The sequence below is a fragment of the Fundulus heteroclitus genome, chromosome 11 (genome assembly GCF_011125445.2).
Source record: "Fundulus heteroclitus isolate FHET01 chromosome 11, MU-UCD_Fhet_4.1, whole genome shotgun sequence".
NCBI lineage: Eukaryota > Metazoa > Chordata > Actinopteri > Cyprinodontiformes > Fundulidae > Fundulus > Fundulus heteroclitus.
The window spans coordinates 24634316-24652452 of NC_046371.1; the positions used below are offsets into that span (position 1 = coordinate 24634316).

General features: G+C 39.8%; 2 protein-coding genes across 10 annotated transcripts in view; both read left to right on the top strand.

Annotated features, from left to right (window-relative positions):
* Nucleotides 1–1018: 1018 nt before the first annotated feature.
* LOC105929328 (histone H2AX) lies at nt 1019–1668 on the top strand. The gene has a single exon (XM_012867051.2). It carries the CDS (start codon nt 1100–1102, stop codon nt 1526–1528), a length of 429 nt encoding a protein of 142 aa, XP_012722505.1. The 5' UTR covers nt 1019–1099; the 3' UTR covers nt 1529–1668.
* Nucleotides 1669–11851: 10183 nt separating this feature from the next.
* phldb1a (pleckstrin homology-like domain, family B, member 1a) overlaps nt 11852–18137 on the top strand; it is a 42294-nt gene continuing 36008 nt past the window's right edge. For 8 of the 9 annotated variants that reach the window (XM_012867189.3, XM_021318787.2, XM_036143212.1 and 5 more), the window contains exons 1-3: nt 11852–11983; nt 14507–14605; nt 17942–18065. In XM_012867189.3, the coding sequence (XP_012722643.2) occupies nt 11981–11983; nt 14507–14605; nt 17942–18065 (226 nt within the window). In that variant the 5' untranslated portion in view covers nt 11852–11980. Of the gene's footprint in view, nt 11984–12259; nt 12758–14506; nt 14606–17941; nt 18066–18137 lie in introns of those variants that run through there. The other variant, XM_021318783.2, reaches the window with a different exon arrangement.

The window sequence follows — 18137 nt, forward strand, 5'->3', positions numbered from 1 at the left end:
TCCTGAAAAAGTAACAACTAGAACATTTTAAAGGCAGCCATGAAAATAAAAATAAAGCCACAAAGCATATAGCTCTCTGTCTGTAGGCACATGGAGAACACAGTACCTTACAAAAATATTCAAACCCTGCACACATTTTTCACAAATTGACATATTTAACCCACTAAATGTAAGTGTTTTATTTGGATTTTGTGAAATAGAGTAAATTATAATAACACATACATTGTGTATGCAAAAGATGGTTCTCAAAAACTTTAAAAAGTGTGCCAGGGACAATAATTAGTTGTGCATTCCACAAATTTTGGGACCTACTGAAGGGTGGCCAAAAACCAGTTACTAGAAATTTTATTCAATGTTTTCTACAAGGCACAGCTGAATATAAGGCAACAGAGAAAGTATCCATAAAATTTAGGAAAAAATGTCCTTTTCCATCCACTTCACAGTTATGCATTACTCTGTCACGTAAAATTCCACTAAAATACATTCAAGTGCAACACATTTAAAAGGGGGATATGCAATTCAAGCCATTTTGGCCTGGATTCTATATATATATACACACACCTACATATACACACTATTTGGTAGGCCTTGGGAGTTCAGTAACTTTACGGACTCTCAAAACAAATAACAAAAAACGTTGGCCGTCAAATGATCCTAAAAGTCCGTATTTTTTCGAGGTGGACATAAATGAGTTTTTAAAAATTACTATAAGGTTTAAAATGAATGTATTTCCACGCAGAATTGACAAAGGCGCCAAAATTTTAAAGCTGGAGGGAAGTCATTTCATTGGTTTTTTGCGTCTACACCCAAAAATATCATCCATTGACAACGACGAGAGAAACCACTAACCAATCGTCTTTGGTTATTTCCCAACACCGACAATGATTGGTTGAATTCAGCAGCAATAAGCCAATTGTTGTCTAGTTTCTCCTCGGCCGGACCCTTCAGAGCCAATCAGAAAATACTTCCTCCCCATTGTAACCAATCGCGGTGAGAGGCGGGACCACCAGAGAGGTTTATATCCAGGTCACCCCCGGCCTCCTTCCTCATCAACATTTGAACCCTGCACGTTGAAGAGCAAGCAAGAAGAAGCCTGATAATGTCTGGAAGAGGTAAAACCGGAGCCAAGGCCCGCGCTAAGGCCAAGACCCGCAGCTCCCGCGCCGGTCTCCAGTTCCCCGTGGGCCGTGTTCACCGCCTCCTCCGCAAGGGGAACTACGCCGAGAGAGTCGGCGCCGGAGCCCCGGTCTACCTTGCCGCCGTCCTCGAGTACCTGACTGCCGAGATCTTGGAGCTGGCCGGCAACGCCGCCAGGGACAACAAGAAGACCCGCATCATTCCCCGTCACCTGCAGCTGGCCGTCCGCAACGACGAGGAGCTCAACAAGCTGCTCGGCGGCGTGACCATCGCTCAGGGCGGAGTCCTGCCTAACATCCAGGCCGTGCTGCTGCCGAAGAAGACCGGCCAGTCGGCACCGAGCACCGGGAAAGCGGGAAAGAAGGCCTCCTCTCAGTCTCAAGAGTACTAGCCTGCTGGCTAATGACTGCTAAACCAAAGGCCCTTTTAAGGGCCACCCACACACTCATAAGAGCAAACTCCTCCGGTTACTTACTACCGTCTTGCACGATTTAGTTTTGTCTATTTAATAAAGGCATTTTTTTTTCTTAATCGTGTCTAAAAGGTACATTTTGACTTGGGTAGCTGAAGCTGCTTGCTAATGTGAGCCTAATAATGCAGGGGGCAGATATTCAGTTCATCTCAAGTGATAAGAAAATAAGAAATTATTTCCTCTAGTGAGAAAATAAAGGTATATAGTTTACATTGTTTTTGTCGCCCATGCTATCGACACAGCTTTGGTGACACGTTGCAAGTATTTGTGACTTTACTATTTCCTGCCAAGCTATTTGATGAATTGAAAGTCTACTGGGTAGTTTCTAACTTGCTGCAGAATATGTATAATATAATATACATATATTTATAATATAATAAAATTATAAAATGTTGAGGTAAGCTGTAATGATGACACTATAGATTAGGTACTCTGCACCAGAAAGTCCCGATTTAGGGCTCTGGAGTCTCTAACCTTTTTAAAAAGCAAGACTCATTTTGCCAAGCTGATAAAATTTGTTTTTAGTTTTAATCTTAAAAGGAAGCAGTTTTAGGTCATTTTCAGTAATTTGGAACCTAGTTTTGTATGAAGATATGCTATAGGAGATTGAGGTGGCCTAAAATCCTAGTAGGTTTAACGATTTAATGATAGATTAGCGACTAATGGCAATTGGCCCAGGAGTGATTACTTTTAGCAGTTCATTGTTAGAATTAAAAAAACAATGAACTGAAGTATTGCCTTGTTTAGCTGCAGGTAATTGAAAAAAGTTAACGCAGTCAATGTTTTATAGAAATTTCTTCATTTCCTCTTTTTATCCAGTAACTGATGTTATAATTGATTTGTTGTGATAATGCAATCAAACAGACATGCAAAAAAAAAGCAAACAAAACACACACAAAGGGGTGTTAAGACCAAGAACTAAATCGCTAAAAATTGCGATTTGGACAATTTGTCATGGCTGTAAAGTTGTCAGGAAATGCTCTGAGTCTCCTTTGCTGAGGAGTATTTGAACTTGACCTTTCTTTTGGTTAATGATTATTGCACATAAGGAATTTTGAGCCATTTTAAAAGAAGAAAAATACAAAAACAGATAAAAAAAAGGTTTTATGAGAAAATAAATCCAATTGTACATAAACATTTGGTTTGGTATTTGAAATGTGAACCTGTAAATGTTCACAATACTCACCAGTCATTTTAAAGGGAACTTAGTTTGATTAGTTGAGTTGAGCACGCATATAAAATGAAATTCAGATGTGACCTGAATTGCATGTCTGAATGCGCGGTTAGAGCCGACAAAACAAGTTTTAACGGTTCGTCCTGCCTGCAGATCCCAGGTGCTTCCTTGTTGCACAAACATCTGCCGCCTGTTCACCACCAAGAGCACAGAAAGAGCGAGTTACATCTCAGTTTAGTTTCTTTAGATGCCGTCAATTCACATCGAGGTTCAAACTCGGATTTAATTATAAGCATTAGAATTAGTCCAAAGTCATCAAGACTGACCCAAAAGTACAGAGTCAAATCCAAATTATACATAGTTAAATTTGATCCCATTATAATATATGAAAATGGATTTTGTGCAGCATGATGGACCGTTCTGAGCAAACAGCAGAGTCTGATATTTAACAACAAATAGAAATAAAAAATTAAGTAGAAGAAAATGTTTCTGTAAATGCTCAGGATTTTAATTAATGCTCGGGCTCCATAAGGTGGGGCTGGGGTCCCCATTGTGAGTTGTGCAACATGAACTGTGGGATTTTGAGAGGATCTCCAGTAATCTATTTAAAAAGATGTAGCCTAATTCACACAACTGTGAATCAGATATTAAGGCTGCAATCGCTGCAAAAGACAATTAATACAATAACCACCTGTAAATTTGTCCTCTTGGCCAAAATGGCCTCATGTGGATCGTATTTCTCAAAGTAGGAAAGGGAACCAAGAGAGGAAAAAGCACATATGGGTGAGTTGTGACATTTATTGATGTCAATAATACGCTTGATTCTTGTCCATCATCCGCCTTTTCGCCCTGTCTTCAGAAGATGACATGGCACGCTTACGAGTATGACCAGATATTGACATGCACTGTGTTACAAAACAAATAAAGTTTTTCCCCTCACGGTCTGATGTTAAATTACACTAAACTATTTTGGGTCAATTAGGATTATGAAATTTCTTTAGAATTTATAGACGCCAGAATAAAGAGAGAGAGAGAGAGAGAGAATTTAAACAAATCGGAAAAGTTATTTCCTTCATGGCTTTACAACACTTGAATTAAATTGGAAGCACAACTATGGATGCATTTAAGGTAACACTGCTTTTTTGTGGGGCTAAAAAAAAAATCACCACTGGTTATTCTAGTTCATCCTCGGGTACAATTTCCAGATGCTTGAAGGTGCCTAGGTCATCTGTTTAAACAGTCATCTGCCAGCAATATCTTCTGCATGGGAGTTCATCTTTGGAAATAAAGAGTTTAGCTACCCAAAGTGTACGACCATGATCACTATTCTTAACATTTAGAGGGATAAAAGGGGGAAGCTTACCAGTCTGAGAACACCATAACAACGGAGGTGGAAGCATCATATTGTGGGTCACAAACCGGATGGCAGAAATGGACCAAAAATTCAGCAAACTATCATGAGACACATGTAAAAGGAGACCAAAAATATTTGACCCAAATCATAAGGCAGTTTTACCACATAATAAGTACATGGATGTAAAATTCTGAATTAGAGAAAGCATTACCAGTTAATTTTCTGGTTTATTATTTTAGCATTTGAGCTAACAGAAGTCATTTTGGCAATTGCCGTTGATCTCACTGAAAAGCTTCAGTTTGATTTAATATCAGTGAGAATGGAGATGGTCAGTTTTTTTCATACTGTTTTTTTTTTTTTTTGAGTGTTGGACTAGTAGTTTGGTGGGGTTTTTTTTATTGTAAAAAGGGAACATACAAGAACAAAATAGAACATAGAACAATCATTACAAACAGATACAGCATCAAAGGGCTTTATAGAACAGAACAATTATTTTAAAATGTCAAAATCAAATCTGTGCTCAGGGGTTGCAATTCTTTAAGGGCAGTTATCATTTGAATGGCTTTAGCATTTGAACTGAATTTTAAGGATTCTATATAAATATTAATAGAACATAACAAGATCTGGAAATTAGGTTTTAGTTGTAAATATTTGGAGGTGTGAATATGATATTTACCATGAATAATAATAAAAAATTAACAACATATAAGAATTCTGTTTTGACAAGTTCACATATCTCCATCCCAAACAAAACATCCTTATCTGTTAAAGTAGTATTGAAATGTCTTTGATGAAAAAAAGTGAAACATTTTTTCATACCGTGCATGAAAATATCTGGTTTTAACTGCATATAATACAGTGACAGAAAAAGTATAATCATGGTGCTGGAAATGCAGTTCACAGGATCCGCCACTAGGGGCTGACTGTTTCATGTGAGATCTGCAGGTGAAGAATGCTTACTGAGTTCATATTGTTCCAGCTGAGTCAAACTTATCTCAAACATCCTAAATCAATCAATAAAATCCACTTAAATATTAAGAATTTCATACCATCCAATATATCCAACCTTTTATTGAATCTGATGGTACTATATAGCTTAGAAACCCTAAAAGATGAGGTCATATGTCACTAGATTTTCCCACTGTAACCCAGAGAGGTGCAACTGAATCACCCTTTTGTCACTGGCAAAAAATAAGCAGCGTGACGCAACGTGTCTGAACTGAACCCAGACAGGCTGAACCAATTACCCCGAGCTTTGACAACGTGTCCAACACCAACATCCAGGCTAAAAATTCCTGCTCACAAGCCTTTCTGTGAACTTGGTCTTCCCTCGCTGTGGTGACTTAAACTCCAAGCACTTTGTGGGGGAAGCAATTGTTGGTAATTTCATGGTATTTCTGTCACATCGCAGAGGGTGATGTTAGGCACATATTTTTACGTTTGAGGATGAAAAATCATCTACAGAGCATTAAGTCCATCCCTTTTAATGAAAATGGTTTCAAACTAGTTTTTTTTTTCTTTTCAGTTTGTCCTTCTGTAAGAACCGTAGCGACAGTGCATTTGTGAATTAAATAGGAAAAGGAGCAATAAGTGAGAGAGAAAAAAAAAGGAAGGATGGAAAGAGGGATGGACCTGGCAGGAAGAGGTCCGGAGGCGCAAAACATTCACTTTGAAAGTAAGAGAGCAGCGGTGAAGAAATAACAATATGTTTCCATCCCTGAGACGACGGAGAAACTTTTCACACCAAGGCTTGGAATGATGCCCCGCTTTGTGTCTTTGAATTTATGGGTCACGTCCTTCTCCAGGGAAGAAAACTTCTCGTTGCCAAGTCTGGTGATTAAAGGTAAAAATATGTGCTTTTATGCTGCGAGTGTGCGTACGTTGGAGAGTGCTGAAGAAATAATGGTTACTGGTTTGGTTTCACTCCATGTACATTATGTGGAATTTACATTCATCTTTTTTTAGGATCACTTTTTCAGTCTTCCATCAAGGTCTTTTCTGGCATGCATTTTTTTCCCCCTGTAATCTGTCAGAGAGGTGGGAGCAGGTGGGAGCAGGTGGGTCATGTGTCAGATTAGGAGTCAAATCCAGCTGGCTCTGTGAATGAGCACCTTTATTTGCACGAGAGATCTGGCTGCCTCTGGGGCTTAGCAGTCCAGCAATGTGCCTTGGTGGAATTAAAAGGCGAGTATAAAGTATTTCTCTGAAGAGATCACGAGGCTGAGGCGTTTATTCTGACCCATGAATAAGATTTAATTTAAACAGTTCGGTACCAGCTTTTTCGCTGCATAGATAAGGTCGAAGTGGAAAGTAAACCTCCTCCCCATGTCTCAAGTCTTTTGGAACCTCCAAAAGGTTACCTTCCAGGATTATCTTGTATTTTCTATCCATTAATCTTCCCATCAGCTTTGACCAGCATGCCTGTCTCTGCTAAAGAAAGGCATGCCCACAGCATGCCACCGCCAACACAGTTGATTGCCTTGGATTGTGTATAGGGGCAAAGGGTCCTGATTCAATGTCAGACTTCTTTCATAATTTATCTTTAAAAAGCTCCTGGAAACTGTCTGTTTATGATGTGACTGCATAAAAGTTTAGAGTGGTATGGATACTTCTGTGAGGCACTTTAGATGTGACCAATTTATCAGCTTTGAAGCACATGTGGGCAGATGTGACAAAGGAATCTGCGCCTCTTTTTAGTGGGTTGTCTTAATGTTTTAATATTGTGTTGAAACCTTACAAAAGTGTATACAATGCTGTATTAAATTTACCCCTTTGCAGCATAAAACCAGCTTTTAAACTTTAAAAAAAAAAACTTTTAATGTTAAATGTTGTCATCTTGAAACACAGCGATTCTCTTGAACTCCTCACAGACATCTGTGACCCATCTGTAAATCCTGACCTTCATCTGGATGGCCTGTCTTGTTCTGGATCCAACATCCTTTGCAGCCTCCCATGTTTATTACCGCTTTGCACAAAACTTTAACTGGTAACATTTACTTTTAGGTCAGGAATAAAGCAAATGCAGGTCAAGGCTGGTGTGGGGGGGCAGGTTTTGAGCTCGGTCTGGAAGGAAGCGCCTCAAGGAAATCCCTGTTTTTATAGGAGGACAGATGATCTGCAGCCTGGTTTTCTTTAGCCTCATTGTGAGTCATTTTCTTTGACTCAGCCTCCACTTTGATGATTTTTTTTCACCTGCTGGTCTTCCATATCTATCCCCCAACTCACCTGCTATAGAGGCCTGAACATTTCCCCTTTCCCTTTGATCTGAATTTATCTACAAGTTACACAATATAATTGATTCAAACTATCTACCAATTGTGAGTTGTAATCCTAGCTTGATGGATGTCCAAATTTTTAGGAGTCTTGTTACGGTTTCCCGTTAGTTTCGGCCAAAGTCAGAAATTAGGGAATAATTACAATATATATGTAAAGGCTTTATTCCTTTCTTGGGAAAATGTGTATATTTCAGTGTTTCTGGCCTTTCAATTCCACCCCCCCAGCAAAATGTACTAAAAAGAACAACTTTTGCTTCTGTCTAAACAACATGTCTGCTGTGGTGGTGGCCTAGTGGTTGGAGCAAGGTGGAAGTTCCCCGGTTCCAAACCCACAGATTGAAACTCTGGGTCCCTGAGCAAGACCCTTAGGCAAAGAATGCTTCCACACAGTGGCGGCCCACTGCTTCCTAAAGAGTGAAGAAGACAAATTTAATTGAAAAGTATGTTGCAATGACAAATAAAGACGATGATGATTCTTTAATTTGACTAAAAAGTGAAAGGTAAATGAACCTCCATGTGAAGATGTTCATTTATGCCTAAACGTGATAAGAGAGCTGATAGTGTTGAACAAATTGGCCAAACAAGTCTGACCGTAAACACTTTTTCTTGGGTAAATTTTCAAAATAGCCTTGGTTAAAAATATTGATTTGCACTGTATTTTTCAAAGATACAAGGATAATTATTGGCCAACCTGGAATTGTGAAAACAATGCCTGTCATTTGGAGGGATTTAAAACTATTCTCAATGTTTGAATGGTTGTCTGTCTTGGTGTTGCCCTGTGATGGACTGGTGACCCTGTCCAGGCTGGAAGAGCAAAATGCCTCGCCCCCTCGAACATTCCTGGATAAGTGGTTATAGAAAATGGATGAACAGATAGATGCCAAACTGAAAAAGGAAAAAAAGCTATCAGCAAAAATGTTATTTTGAGAAGAAATTATTGAAAGAAAAATTGAAAGTACCCAGATAAATAATATTAAAACTGAATAATTCAGATTCAACATTAACAGAGTATATTAAATATTTCTAACAGGTAAAAATCCACTATTTGAGTTGACAAGACAGTTAAGAAAAAAATCCAGTAAAATAAACTCCAAACAATATGAATACCAGCCTAAAGCAGTCTTAGAGTTCAGGCAAAAACAACAAACAAACAACAACAACAATACAAAAGCAATAGTAGTTAAGATGATTTCTTAGTCTGAAAAGAATAAATATGCAAAAAAAGAGTATAGTGCAGCCAGAATGACGACGAAAGTTGAGGGATCCAGAAGGGAAAGTCGAACTCATTTGTGCAGCACAATGGCCACCCAAGACAAAAGTCACGATGACAACTGTTTTTGTTGGGTGGCCAGAAGTCTTCCCTCTTCCCCTTTTCACATTCATGCATCTCACTCGCTCACATGGCAGGATCCTGGGGAAAAGCAAGGAAGTTATCTCCATGCTTTTCTCAGAAAGAAGCCACATATCCATTCCAGATATTCTGGAAAACGTCTTTTGTCAAGAAAACGACACGTTCCCACAAAAAAGAATAGTCTGCTGTCGTCCTTATATGGTGGTGGCAAGGCACTGAAAGCTTTTAAATTTCTCATCAAATTAAATCACACATCTGATAAAAACTTTTGATAGAGACATTGATTTAATTATATATTTCATACTTTTTAGAATATAAATTTAGAGGCTGTAAAACCTTAACTTTCTGACAAAGACAACAGTGAAATACTTTGAAGAATGGCAGGCAGCAACACTAACTGTGGTATATAAGCCAAACAGAACAATGTAATCCAGGAAGTGATGATCTGACATACTGTTATAATCAAAAGGGACTGTGGCCATTGCATGGAAAATTCTATCTAAACTCTCACAATATTTATAACCACATACATACTTATTAACGGGTTTAAATCTGACTAATACAGCCTACACACAAGTATTTGTGTATTCACTGACAAATGGAATTTCCAAACTCCCACTTTTTCACAAGAGTGGGTCAAAAAAACATCTTAAAATTTATTTTCATCTGGTCATCTGGTGTTTTTTTTTTCCATCATCCTACTCTTCCTCAACTCTCTGGGGCTTCTCAGCCCTTGAGTTTATACTTAAAGTGTTACAGCCAAATATTTCTCTTCATGTTCCTTTTAAAGAGCGGATGCCAATATCGGAGCATCCGCAGAACTGATGTCAGAAACTAATATTAGGCAGCGATAGATGGACAGATTTCTTTATATAACACTGATATACAGCATTTTTGTCCTATACAGCATTTTGAAGTAGACAACCTATCCTCATTTGTTTTGTGCACTGATCAGAAGAGAGTAGTAAGGCTAATTTTTTATGGGGTTTGCATTATAAATTTATATGTCAGCTTGCTAAAACTTAGTGGTTAGTGGCAGCAGGTGATTAAATCTTGTTCAATTTGGTTTTAGTTTTTTTTTACCTGCCCTTCTTACTCCAGTTAAAGCCTGGTGAAATTATTGTTTAGTAAATAAATGACCAAATTTTCTTTTGCTGCGCCATTCTCTCCTGTCATGTTGTTAGTATCTGACTCTCCCGTTTGCATCCATATGTTTGAATGACTTTGATTGACAGGTATAACAAATTCATCTGATTGGTTGAAAAGTAACGCAAGAAGCACTGATTGGCAATGGGCGCAGAGAGAATCTTTAAGTAACCAATCAGAGGTCGGCACGGCATCACATGGATGCCAAAAGTGGATATTAAACGTTATCTCTCTTACTTCAGACTATTATTTAATATGTTGCTATTTTTTTTGGCACATTGGTTGAGCAGATTACTGTACGTTGTATAACTTAAAAATCTGTCTGAATATTACCTGAAGTTGATGAGCAAACACTTTTTAAAAATGGCCGTCAATTTAACTTTTTTAGGTTTCTTGTACAGGGAGCGACAAGGATAATTATCCATAATTACACACACACAAATGGAAAACTCTCGAATAAACCAATTAATACCTTTCATGGAAACATTTAAGCTAGAGGAAACCTTGTATGGACAGGTGTATCTCAACAAATTAAAAAATTATTGAAACGTTCATGTAATTTAGTAACATTATTCACAAGGATTATACAGATTACACACAGACTAATGTTTTCAAGCTTTAATGTTTGAAGTTAATTGTGATGATTTTCCCATTTCAGCTAATGAAAACACATTTGAGACTAGATTACTAAATTAGACTAACAAAAACATTTTTAATAAAGAAACATGAGCTTAATAAAAAGTATTGTATGTGTAATACCCGCTTAAAGGTCCTTATTTAAAAAAAGCGCTTTTATTCTAAACCTCATCGGAACACATTTTCAAATTTACTAACAAAATGCTGAAAATGTCTTCTATAAACCAGAGAAAGCCTTTATGTAAACTACTGAAACACTCAGTATGTAAACTCACGCAAAAGCTGGTAAAAAAAACTCTCATATAAACAAGTGAAATGCTCTCATTCAAACCTTCACACAAACCTTTCCTGTCAATTGGTCTGTGTGAGAGTTTGATTTCATTTAGGTGGACGTGAGATAATTCTGAGTAGCATCCCTGGCGGTACTTATACTTATACTGTAGCTGTTAAACTTACATAATCTCCACCCGCAAATGATCATCCTCCTGTCTGCGACTTTGCAGTCCAACTTGTTACTTAGCTGCTGGTGTTTGTTTGTTTTGATTTTCCTCAGTGAGTCATCATCTGCTTCATTTCCTCCGTCTCCTCCCGCTCCCTGGCCCCCGCGACCATGGGAAAAGCCTTCCGAGATCAATAGTGGAGTCTTTCTCCCACTCCCATCCACTTTCCCCGCGTTTGTCAGCGGACCAAAGAACGTTCCCGAGGGACATCTGGAGAAACGCTCACACATGCTTTCTCGCTTCCTGTCGAAACGCAGCGTTCATCTTCTCCATCATCACAGATGTCTCGAGAAGAGTGGCTTCATTATATTCCATTGCCGTTCACTTAGCTGGTTCATTATAGACGCTGTTCCTCCACACCTTCCCAGAGTTAAAATACCCTTGTTAGAACAGATGCAGAGATCTCAGAGGAGGAAGTCGGACAAAGCTCTGGTCAAACTCACACCGCTGCTCCACATGTTGCTTCGTTGACGGATCAGACTGTTAACACCTGCCCGACCATGGGCCATTTGGCTTTTTTGAACAATAGGGGCCTCGTAGGGGTCAGAGCATTTGAAAGACCCTGTGAGATAAGACGTTGCGTAATTTATTTAAAGGGTCCTTGTGCCAAACATGGAAAGGGATTCAATAAACAGGAAATGTGGGAATATTTTCTGGGGGGCAGGGCTGATAAATGCCCCCCCCCCCCCTTCTCTCCCCCTCCTCAGTTCCCCGTGATAGGATGTAATTCTGCACCGGGATGGGGAGGAGAACGGGCTAGGAGGAGGGAAAGAGCGGAGCAACTCGCAGAGTGAATGAAAAAAAAAAAAACACACACACACACACACACCAAGGAGTAAGATATACAGAACAATGAGGGGAGTGCTTTGGAAATTAATTTTCCTCCAACTAACCAATGGATCGAACAACTTTCTGGACTCTGTTACAGTAAAGAGATGGTAAGAGCTCCATGTCGGTTTGAGAAACTGCCACATTTACAGCTTTCCATGCAACTGCTCCATGTGTATAACGCTCCTCTCTTTTATTTTACTGGTCAACATTTAAAAGGCTGCAGCTTCCTCTGTTTTTTTTTTTTTTTTTTTTGTCAGCGTTTGCTCCCAGCAGAGGTCTTTTAAAAGCAGCAGGCTGTGTAGCTGGCAGTATCTATTTTGAGAAGCCCGTGGCAGCTCTGAAGGGCATAACTGCCCCCATAATGACAGGTTACAGCGAAAGGCCCGGCATTTTCGAGCATTAAAACAGCTCTCCAGCCTGGGTGTGTACGTTGTATCTCTGAGGTTTGCGGCGGCGACTGTGTGTGTGTGTGTGTGTATGTGAGTCTGGCAGACTGGGGGGGGACACATTACCCTGCCCACTCTCTGGGTCCTGAGTCTCGGTGCGTGTCTCAAAACGGGGCCGGTGTTGACAGGCGTAGGGCTGACAGCAGAGGCGTCAGGGCTCCAGTGTCAGGACGGAACAGAGGGAACGGCCTGTCCCTCCGTGTCCCCGGGTCCTCTGGGACTCACACACTGAGCACGATTGTAAGATGCGTGCCGTTTCAGCCGGCAGCTTTGTCTAGGGTGACATCAGACGCCAGCTGAGTGCCGCCATGCTGTCTCCTGCGCCACGGACTAAAGTTTGAGAGCGGAAGTTGTGGATGTTTTTTTACAGGAGTTGCATCTGATAAGTGATGAGAACTCGTTTGTTTCTGATCCGGCGGTTCTGTGTCATTCATGGTAAGTCACAGAATGGTCTGATGGTTTATTTGATGGGGGCTTGCTAATAAACAGAGGGTTTATTGTTGTAGAAAGTTCATCCCTCTTGTGAGAGAGTCTCTGAAATATACATTGTGATTCAAAATGTTCATACCTCTTGGGCTTTTTCCCATTTTTTTTGTCACATCCCAACCACAATCTTCATTGCATTTTATTGTTTATTTTCTTTGCATGATAGACTAATAAATTAATTCAGTTATCAAGTAGATGGAAAATTATCTGAATTTTCTACGTTTGCCCTGTTACTAAATATCTCCTCTTCATAACTCTGACCAGCTTATTTTGTCCCAATTAACGGAAACGATGATGCTGCCACCGCCGTGTTTCACTGTGGGAATGTTGTATTCAGGGCCAGCATTAGTGTCTCCTCCTCACTTTTGCATGTGGGTCAGTTTTAGTCGCATCTGTTCAGATGTGCCTCCTAGATGGCTTGCAGCGAACTGCAAACAAGACTTCTTCTTCAGGCTTTCTTCTTGCCACTCCTCGATAAAGACCAGATTTGGGGAGTGCATGACCAACATTTGTCGCGTCAGCAGATCTCTGCAGCTCCTCCAGAGTTAAGATGGGACTTTTTGGCTGCTTCTCTGATTACTGTTCCCCTTATCTTCCCACGTCTTGGTAGGTTTGCATATTGGGATGATGAATTGAACAGAGCCCTGCGAGATGTGGAAAGCTGGTGATATTGTTTTATAACCTAACCTGTTTTAAATTTCTCCACCACTTTGAACCTGACCTGTCCACGGTATTCCTTGGTCTTCATGACCTTGATATATCACCACCATGGCCTTCACTGACCAGAGTTTATTTAGGGGTATCAGAGTGAAAAGGACTAAAATCCTAGCCCAGAATCTTTAGATTCTTATTGACAAAACAAAAATAAGTGTTGAACACCATTTAAACTTCTCTATCGACTTCACCCTCATGCACTGCTTTGTTTTGGTGCATCAAATAAAATCCTGACAACAGACCTTGAAGGTTGCGGGTTTGAATACTTTTTCTCGTCCCTGTAGATCTGTTCTCTGAAATGTAAAGAGTCAAAACATGACACAGCCCTTTTTGATGCTTTAAAGACAAAACAACCACAAGGCTGTAGGCGGTTGTGTCTTGGTTCCTGCTCCTCGGGATGCAGAGATGACAGTGATAGTGGAAGAGGAGAATGAAGGCGTGTTTTATCAGGAAAAAAAACATGTTGTGTCATCTGGGTATGTGCCTGGCTGTGATCGTGCCAGGCATGGCTGTTCCTGGCGGGAGTGTGTTTTCGTACCGTCTGACAAGCAGACAGCTGAATCTAATCTTTTGCATCTGTCTTCAGACGTAGCGTTGCAAGATCAGAGACACAGTGACTCAACGCAGCCAGAAGAGCTGCAGAGCTCATTCCTTCCCTCTGCATTATAGTACGAAACACCTATTGTGTCAATTTTACAATATTTGTGTGGTGCATCTCGAAAGTATTAAATACTCCAGGGCTACGGTCTAAATGGACGTGGGAATCAATGTCGTTTTGTCCATAGTTCTGGAGAAACAATTCCTCAGTGTAGTAGTTTGGTCACGTGGATGTATAACTGGGCCAGAAGGGTTTCTAAGGAAAGCACTGTTCCCATTGTAGTTCAGCAGTATTCCCAGCGCTCCCATTCATGGCCTGAAACATTGTGTGTGTGTGTGTGTGTGTGTGTGTGTGTGTGTGTGTGTGTGTGTGTGTGTGCGCTTTAGGATCTACACGTGTCAGACTCTTCTGACAGTACGGCCGACATGGACCGCATGAGGAGGAATAGAGTGGAACATGAGCGTCAGACCCATCAGGTCTTACAGGTGAGTTATTTCTTCAGATTCGGTTGAATATGTGAAATGATTTCCACCAGTTGCTGCCCCGATCAAATCTTAGTCAGCTGTAGCATTTTGTCCTTTATGAGGTCATGTATGTGTATTTAGTCGCATCTCATTCTGAATTTGACTTTAACAGCTACGGTATACTCTCTGCAGCTGCTTTATTAGGCTCTCCGTGCCAGTACACGGTTAAACCCTGTTTTGTTTTCAGAACGTCCTTAATTCTTCATGGCATTGATTCAACAACGTCTTAGAAATGTTCCTTAGAGATTTTGGTCCATGTTAATATCATGGTAGCACACAGTCCCTGCTGATTTGTCAGGTGCACATCCATGATGGGAGTTTCTTATTCCACCACACCCTGAAGGTGCTCTATAGGAAAACAATCTGGTGACAATGGAAGCCATTAGCACACATTGTACTCGTTGACAGGGCCGGCCCGAGGCATAAGCAAACTAAGCGGCCGCTTGGGGCCCCCCACCCCGCCACAATGATAACCACAATGATAATAATTATATGTATCTAGTTTTAACTGGAACACGGGTGGTGTGTATGGTAGTAGTGTCTTGTCGTTAGTTTGTCTGTGTTTTTTTTAGCTGTTTTTGTGATGTAAATTTTGAGTCCTACTCTTTTGTTCTGTATGTTTTGAATGGGATGTCAATAAAACATCCCATCCCAAATCAATAAAAACAATTTGATTATTATTATAATATTCCCTATAACATTATAGCATGACATTTGTATCAATCATCTTCTAGCATAGGTGATTCTGCATGGTTCGAGGGGGGCCCCCAAATCAAATTCTTGCTTAGGGCCCCCAAGAGGCTCGGGCCGGCACTGCTCGTTGACATGTTCAAGAAACCAGTGTGAGATGATTTAAGCTTTGTCACATGGTGCATGGGCCACATGCATGAGTGTTGCTTCTGGAGCATGCATGAGTTGTCAATGGACGTGGCTTCCCACCCAGTCCTAAATTCAGCAAGTCAGCTTGACAGGTATCTATAAATTGCCCTTAGGTATGAGTATGTGTGCATGCATAGACAACATATGGGTGGATGGGCGGACATGATGCATTATCCGGCTGAAAATAGTTAGAAGGTGGTAATAGTGGACACGGTCAGCAACAATACCAGACAAGCTGAGGTGCTCTAAGGTACCAGGAGTGTGCCAAGGAGAATACTCCCACAACATCACACTACTACCATGGGCTTGAGCTTTTTATCCAAGGTAAGTAGGGGTGTAAATTAGCAGCTTTACCACAATATGATGTTACATTGCTTTGTTTGGATGGTGATATGATATTTGCCGATAATATAACAAAATCTGCTGCGTTTCTAAATCGATGAAATCACTACGATGCAATATCATCTGCCCAACTAGCACTATTATTTACATTGATGTTAACGCACAAAAAAAACCATGATTTGCCTATTTTATTTCTAAGTTCTTACAGGCATCAGGCATTTGAATCAATAGCAGCATTCTTCTAATTTTTAAATAATAATAATAGATCAGATGTTCACTTTAGTCTCATGCCTTGTGAATTTCAAAATAAGTGTGCATCTTAAAAATGACAATAGGGATCGATATTAAGATCATTGGATCGTTAATCATTTAATCAGTATATCAATGCTACTGTAAGTTTCCCGTTTTGTACAACTCAGTGTAAACCATAGGGGTGCTATGTTCAAAGTCACTTAAGCCCTCATGAAGTTTGAACTTATCCAAGTCATTTTCACAACACCTGGATGCCTACATGCAGTAAGTTGATGCCATGACATTGGTTGCTATGCTATTCGTGTTAAAAACCAACCAAACAGGTGTACTCAACAACAGGCATGTGCTCAGATAAACCCCTAATAGTGCTGCAGCACCTGCCCTTTTGCCCTGGATGGGATGCAGGAGGCCAATTTTTTCTCCATTCATCAATATTTAAAAATAGAAATGACAGCCTTTGATGTAAGTACTCACCCATACGTATTTTGATATTTGACTGGTATTTATTTGGGTTTTTGTGAGAATTCTGCCTTGAGCTGATCCGTACACAAGCCCCTCCCTCCTCCTCCTCCTCCTCCTCCTCCTCCTCCTCCTCTTATCTCTCATGGAGAGCTAAGCAATAGGCCAAACCCCTCTGACCTGCAGCATCAGACAGACAGGTAATGACGGTGTTTTTGCAATCCCTAAGCATAGTATTTAGTATGGGATCTCTGCTAAAAACATTATGTGGCATCACACCTGCAGAAAAAGGCTTCCCTTTTCATAAGTGAGACATGAGATGTGATAGCAGAGTCTTCCATCTGAGCCGTGAAAATCTCCGTAAAACATCTTTTTTCCTACCGCTTGCAGCAGGTAGCACAACAAGTTTGAAATATTCTACTTTTCTGCACTTTTTGCACAGATTTTCAGTTTGAGGTTTGCACAGATATCATGATACTGTTTTTTTATATATAAATTCCATAAAGCAAACTTTAAAGCCAAATAAAAATGTTCTTACATAATAAGGAATTTGATTAATACATAAAAAACTAAGAAGAAGAAGAAGAACTAAAAGCAAAAAAATTGTGAACTCTTATTCAGTTAAACTATGCAGACCTTTAATTGAAGACCCCTGTGCTACGATATGGAGAAGCAATTAAAAAAATGATGAACAAACAGGAAAATGTTTTTTAGCTGTCCACCGTTGGCAAAATAACGGGAACACTGCGGTTTTTGTGATTGTTCTCATAAAAGTCACTCCTTTATTCTTACAATTTTATGACTTTGTTCTTGTGATTTACAAAAAGAAAATACAAACAAACAAAACAAAACAACGATAGCCACACTGCCAAAAGAGGGTCGCCGGTCACTGTTATTTTGGAGGTCACAGGCTAATACGTTGGGAACCCCTGTTTTAGATAATAATTCCTGTCAAAATGTGGAACACTAACTCACCCATTATGTAGATCTTGTTGTATGTCCTAAATATTAATATAAAAAAAATAATACTGTCCGGTTGCAAGTTAAGTCCTTAGCATGTTCACATCTAGCATATTAGGATAATTAGACTTTTTAATAGGGTCCTATAGGCACGCCCACCTCACCTCACTACCACACATCTTTTACATGGTATTTATTAGCAATCACTCACTGTAAGAAGCATGGAAGTGTAAAGAGTTTTTCTGAAACAAAAACATTTCACCTCATTGCCAATGTCAGAATACATTGTCGTTACACTGAAAAAGTAAACCCATGTTTTCTCCTCCAATCGGTTGTATTTACAGGAAACATGACAGATTAGACATTCAATAACAGTGGTTTTCGGTTGTGGATTTGTTTTGACAGAATACTCCTTTGGACCTGATTGAAACAGGCAAGTCCTTAAAGGTACAGGCAGAGCGCCCCCACCTGGTTAGCTTGGGAAGTGGACGCCTGAGCACAGCCATCACTTTGCTTCCATTGCTCGAAGGTAAAGGTTGTCATAATAATAATAATAATAATAATAATAATAATAATAATAATAATAACAATAATAACAATA

Bases quoted from the DNA above. Each gene is read 5' to 3' on its own strand.
- LOC105929328 (XM_012867051.2), top strand. From the start codon at position 1,100: ATGTCTGGAAGAGGTAAAACCGGAGCCAAGGCCCGCGCTAAGGCCAAG.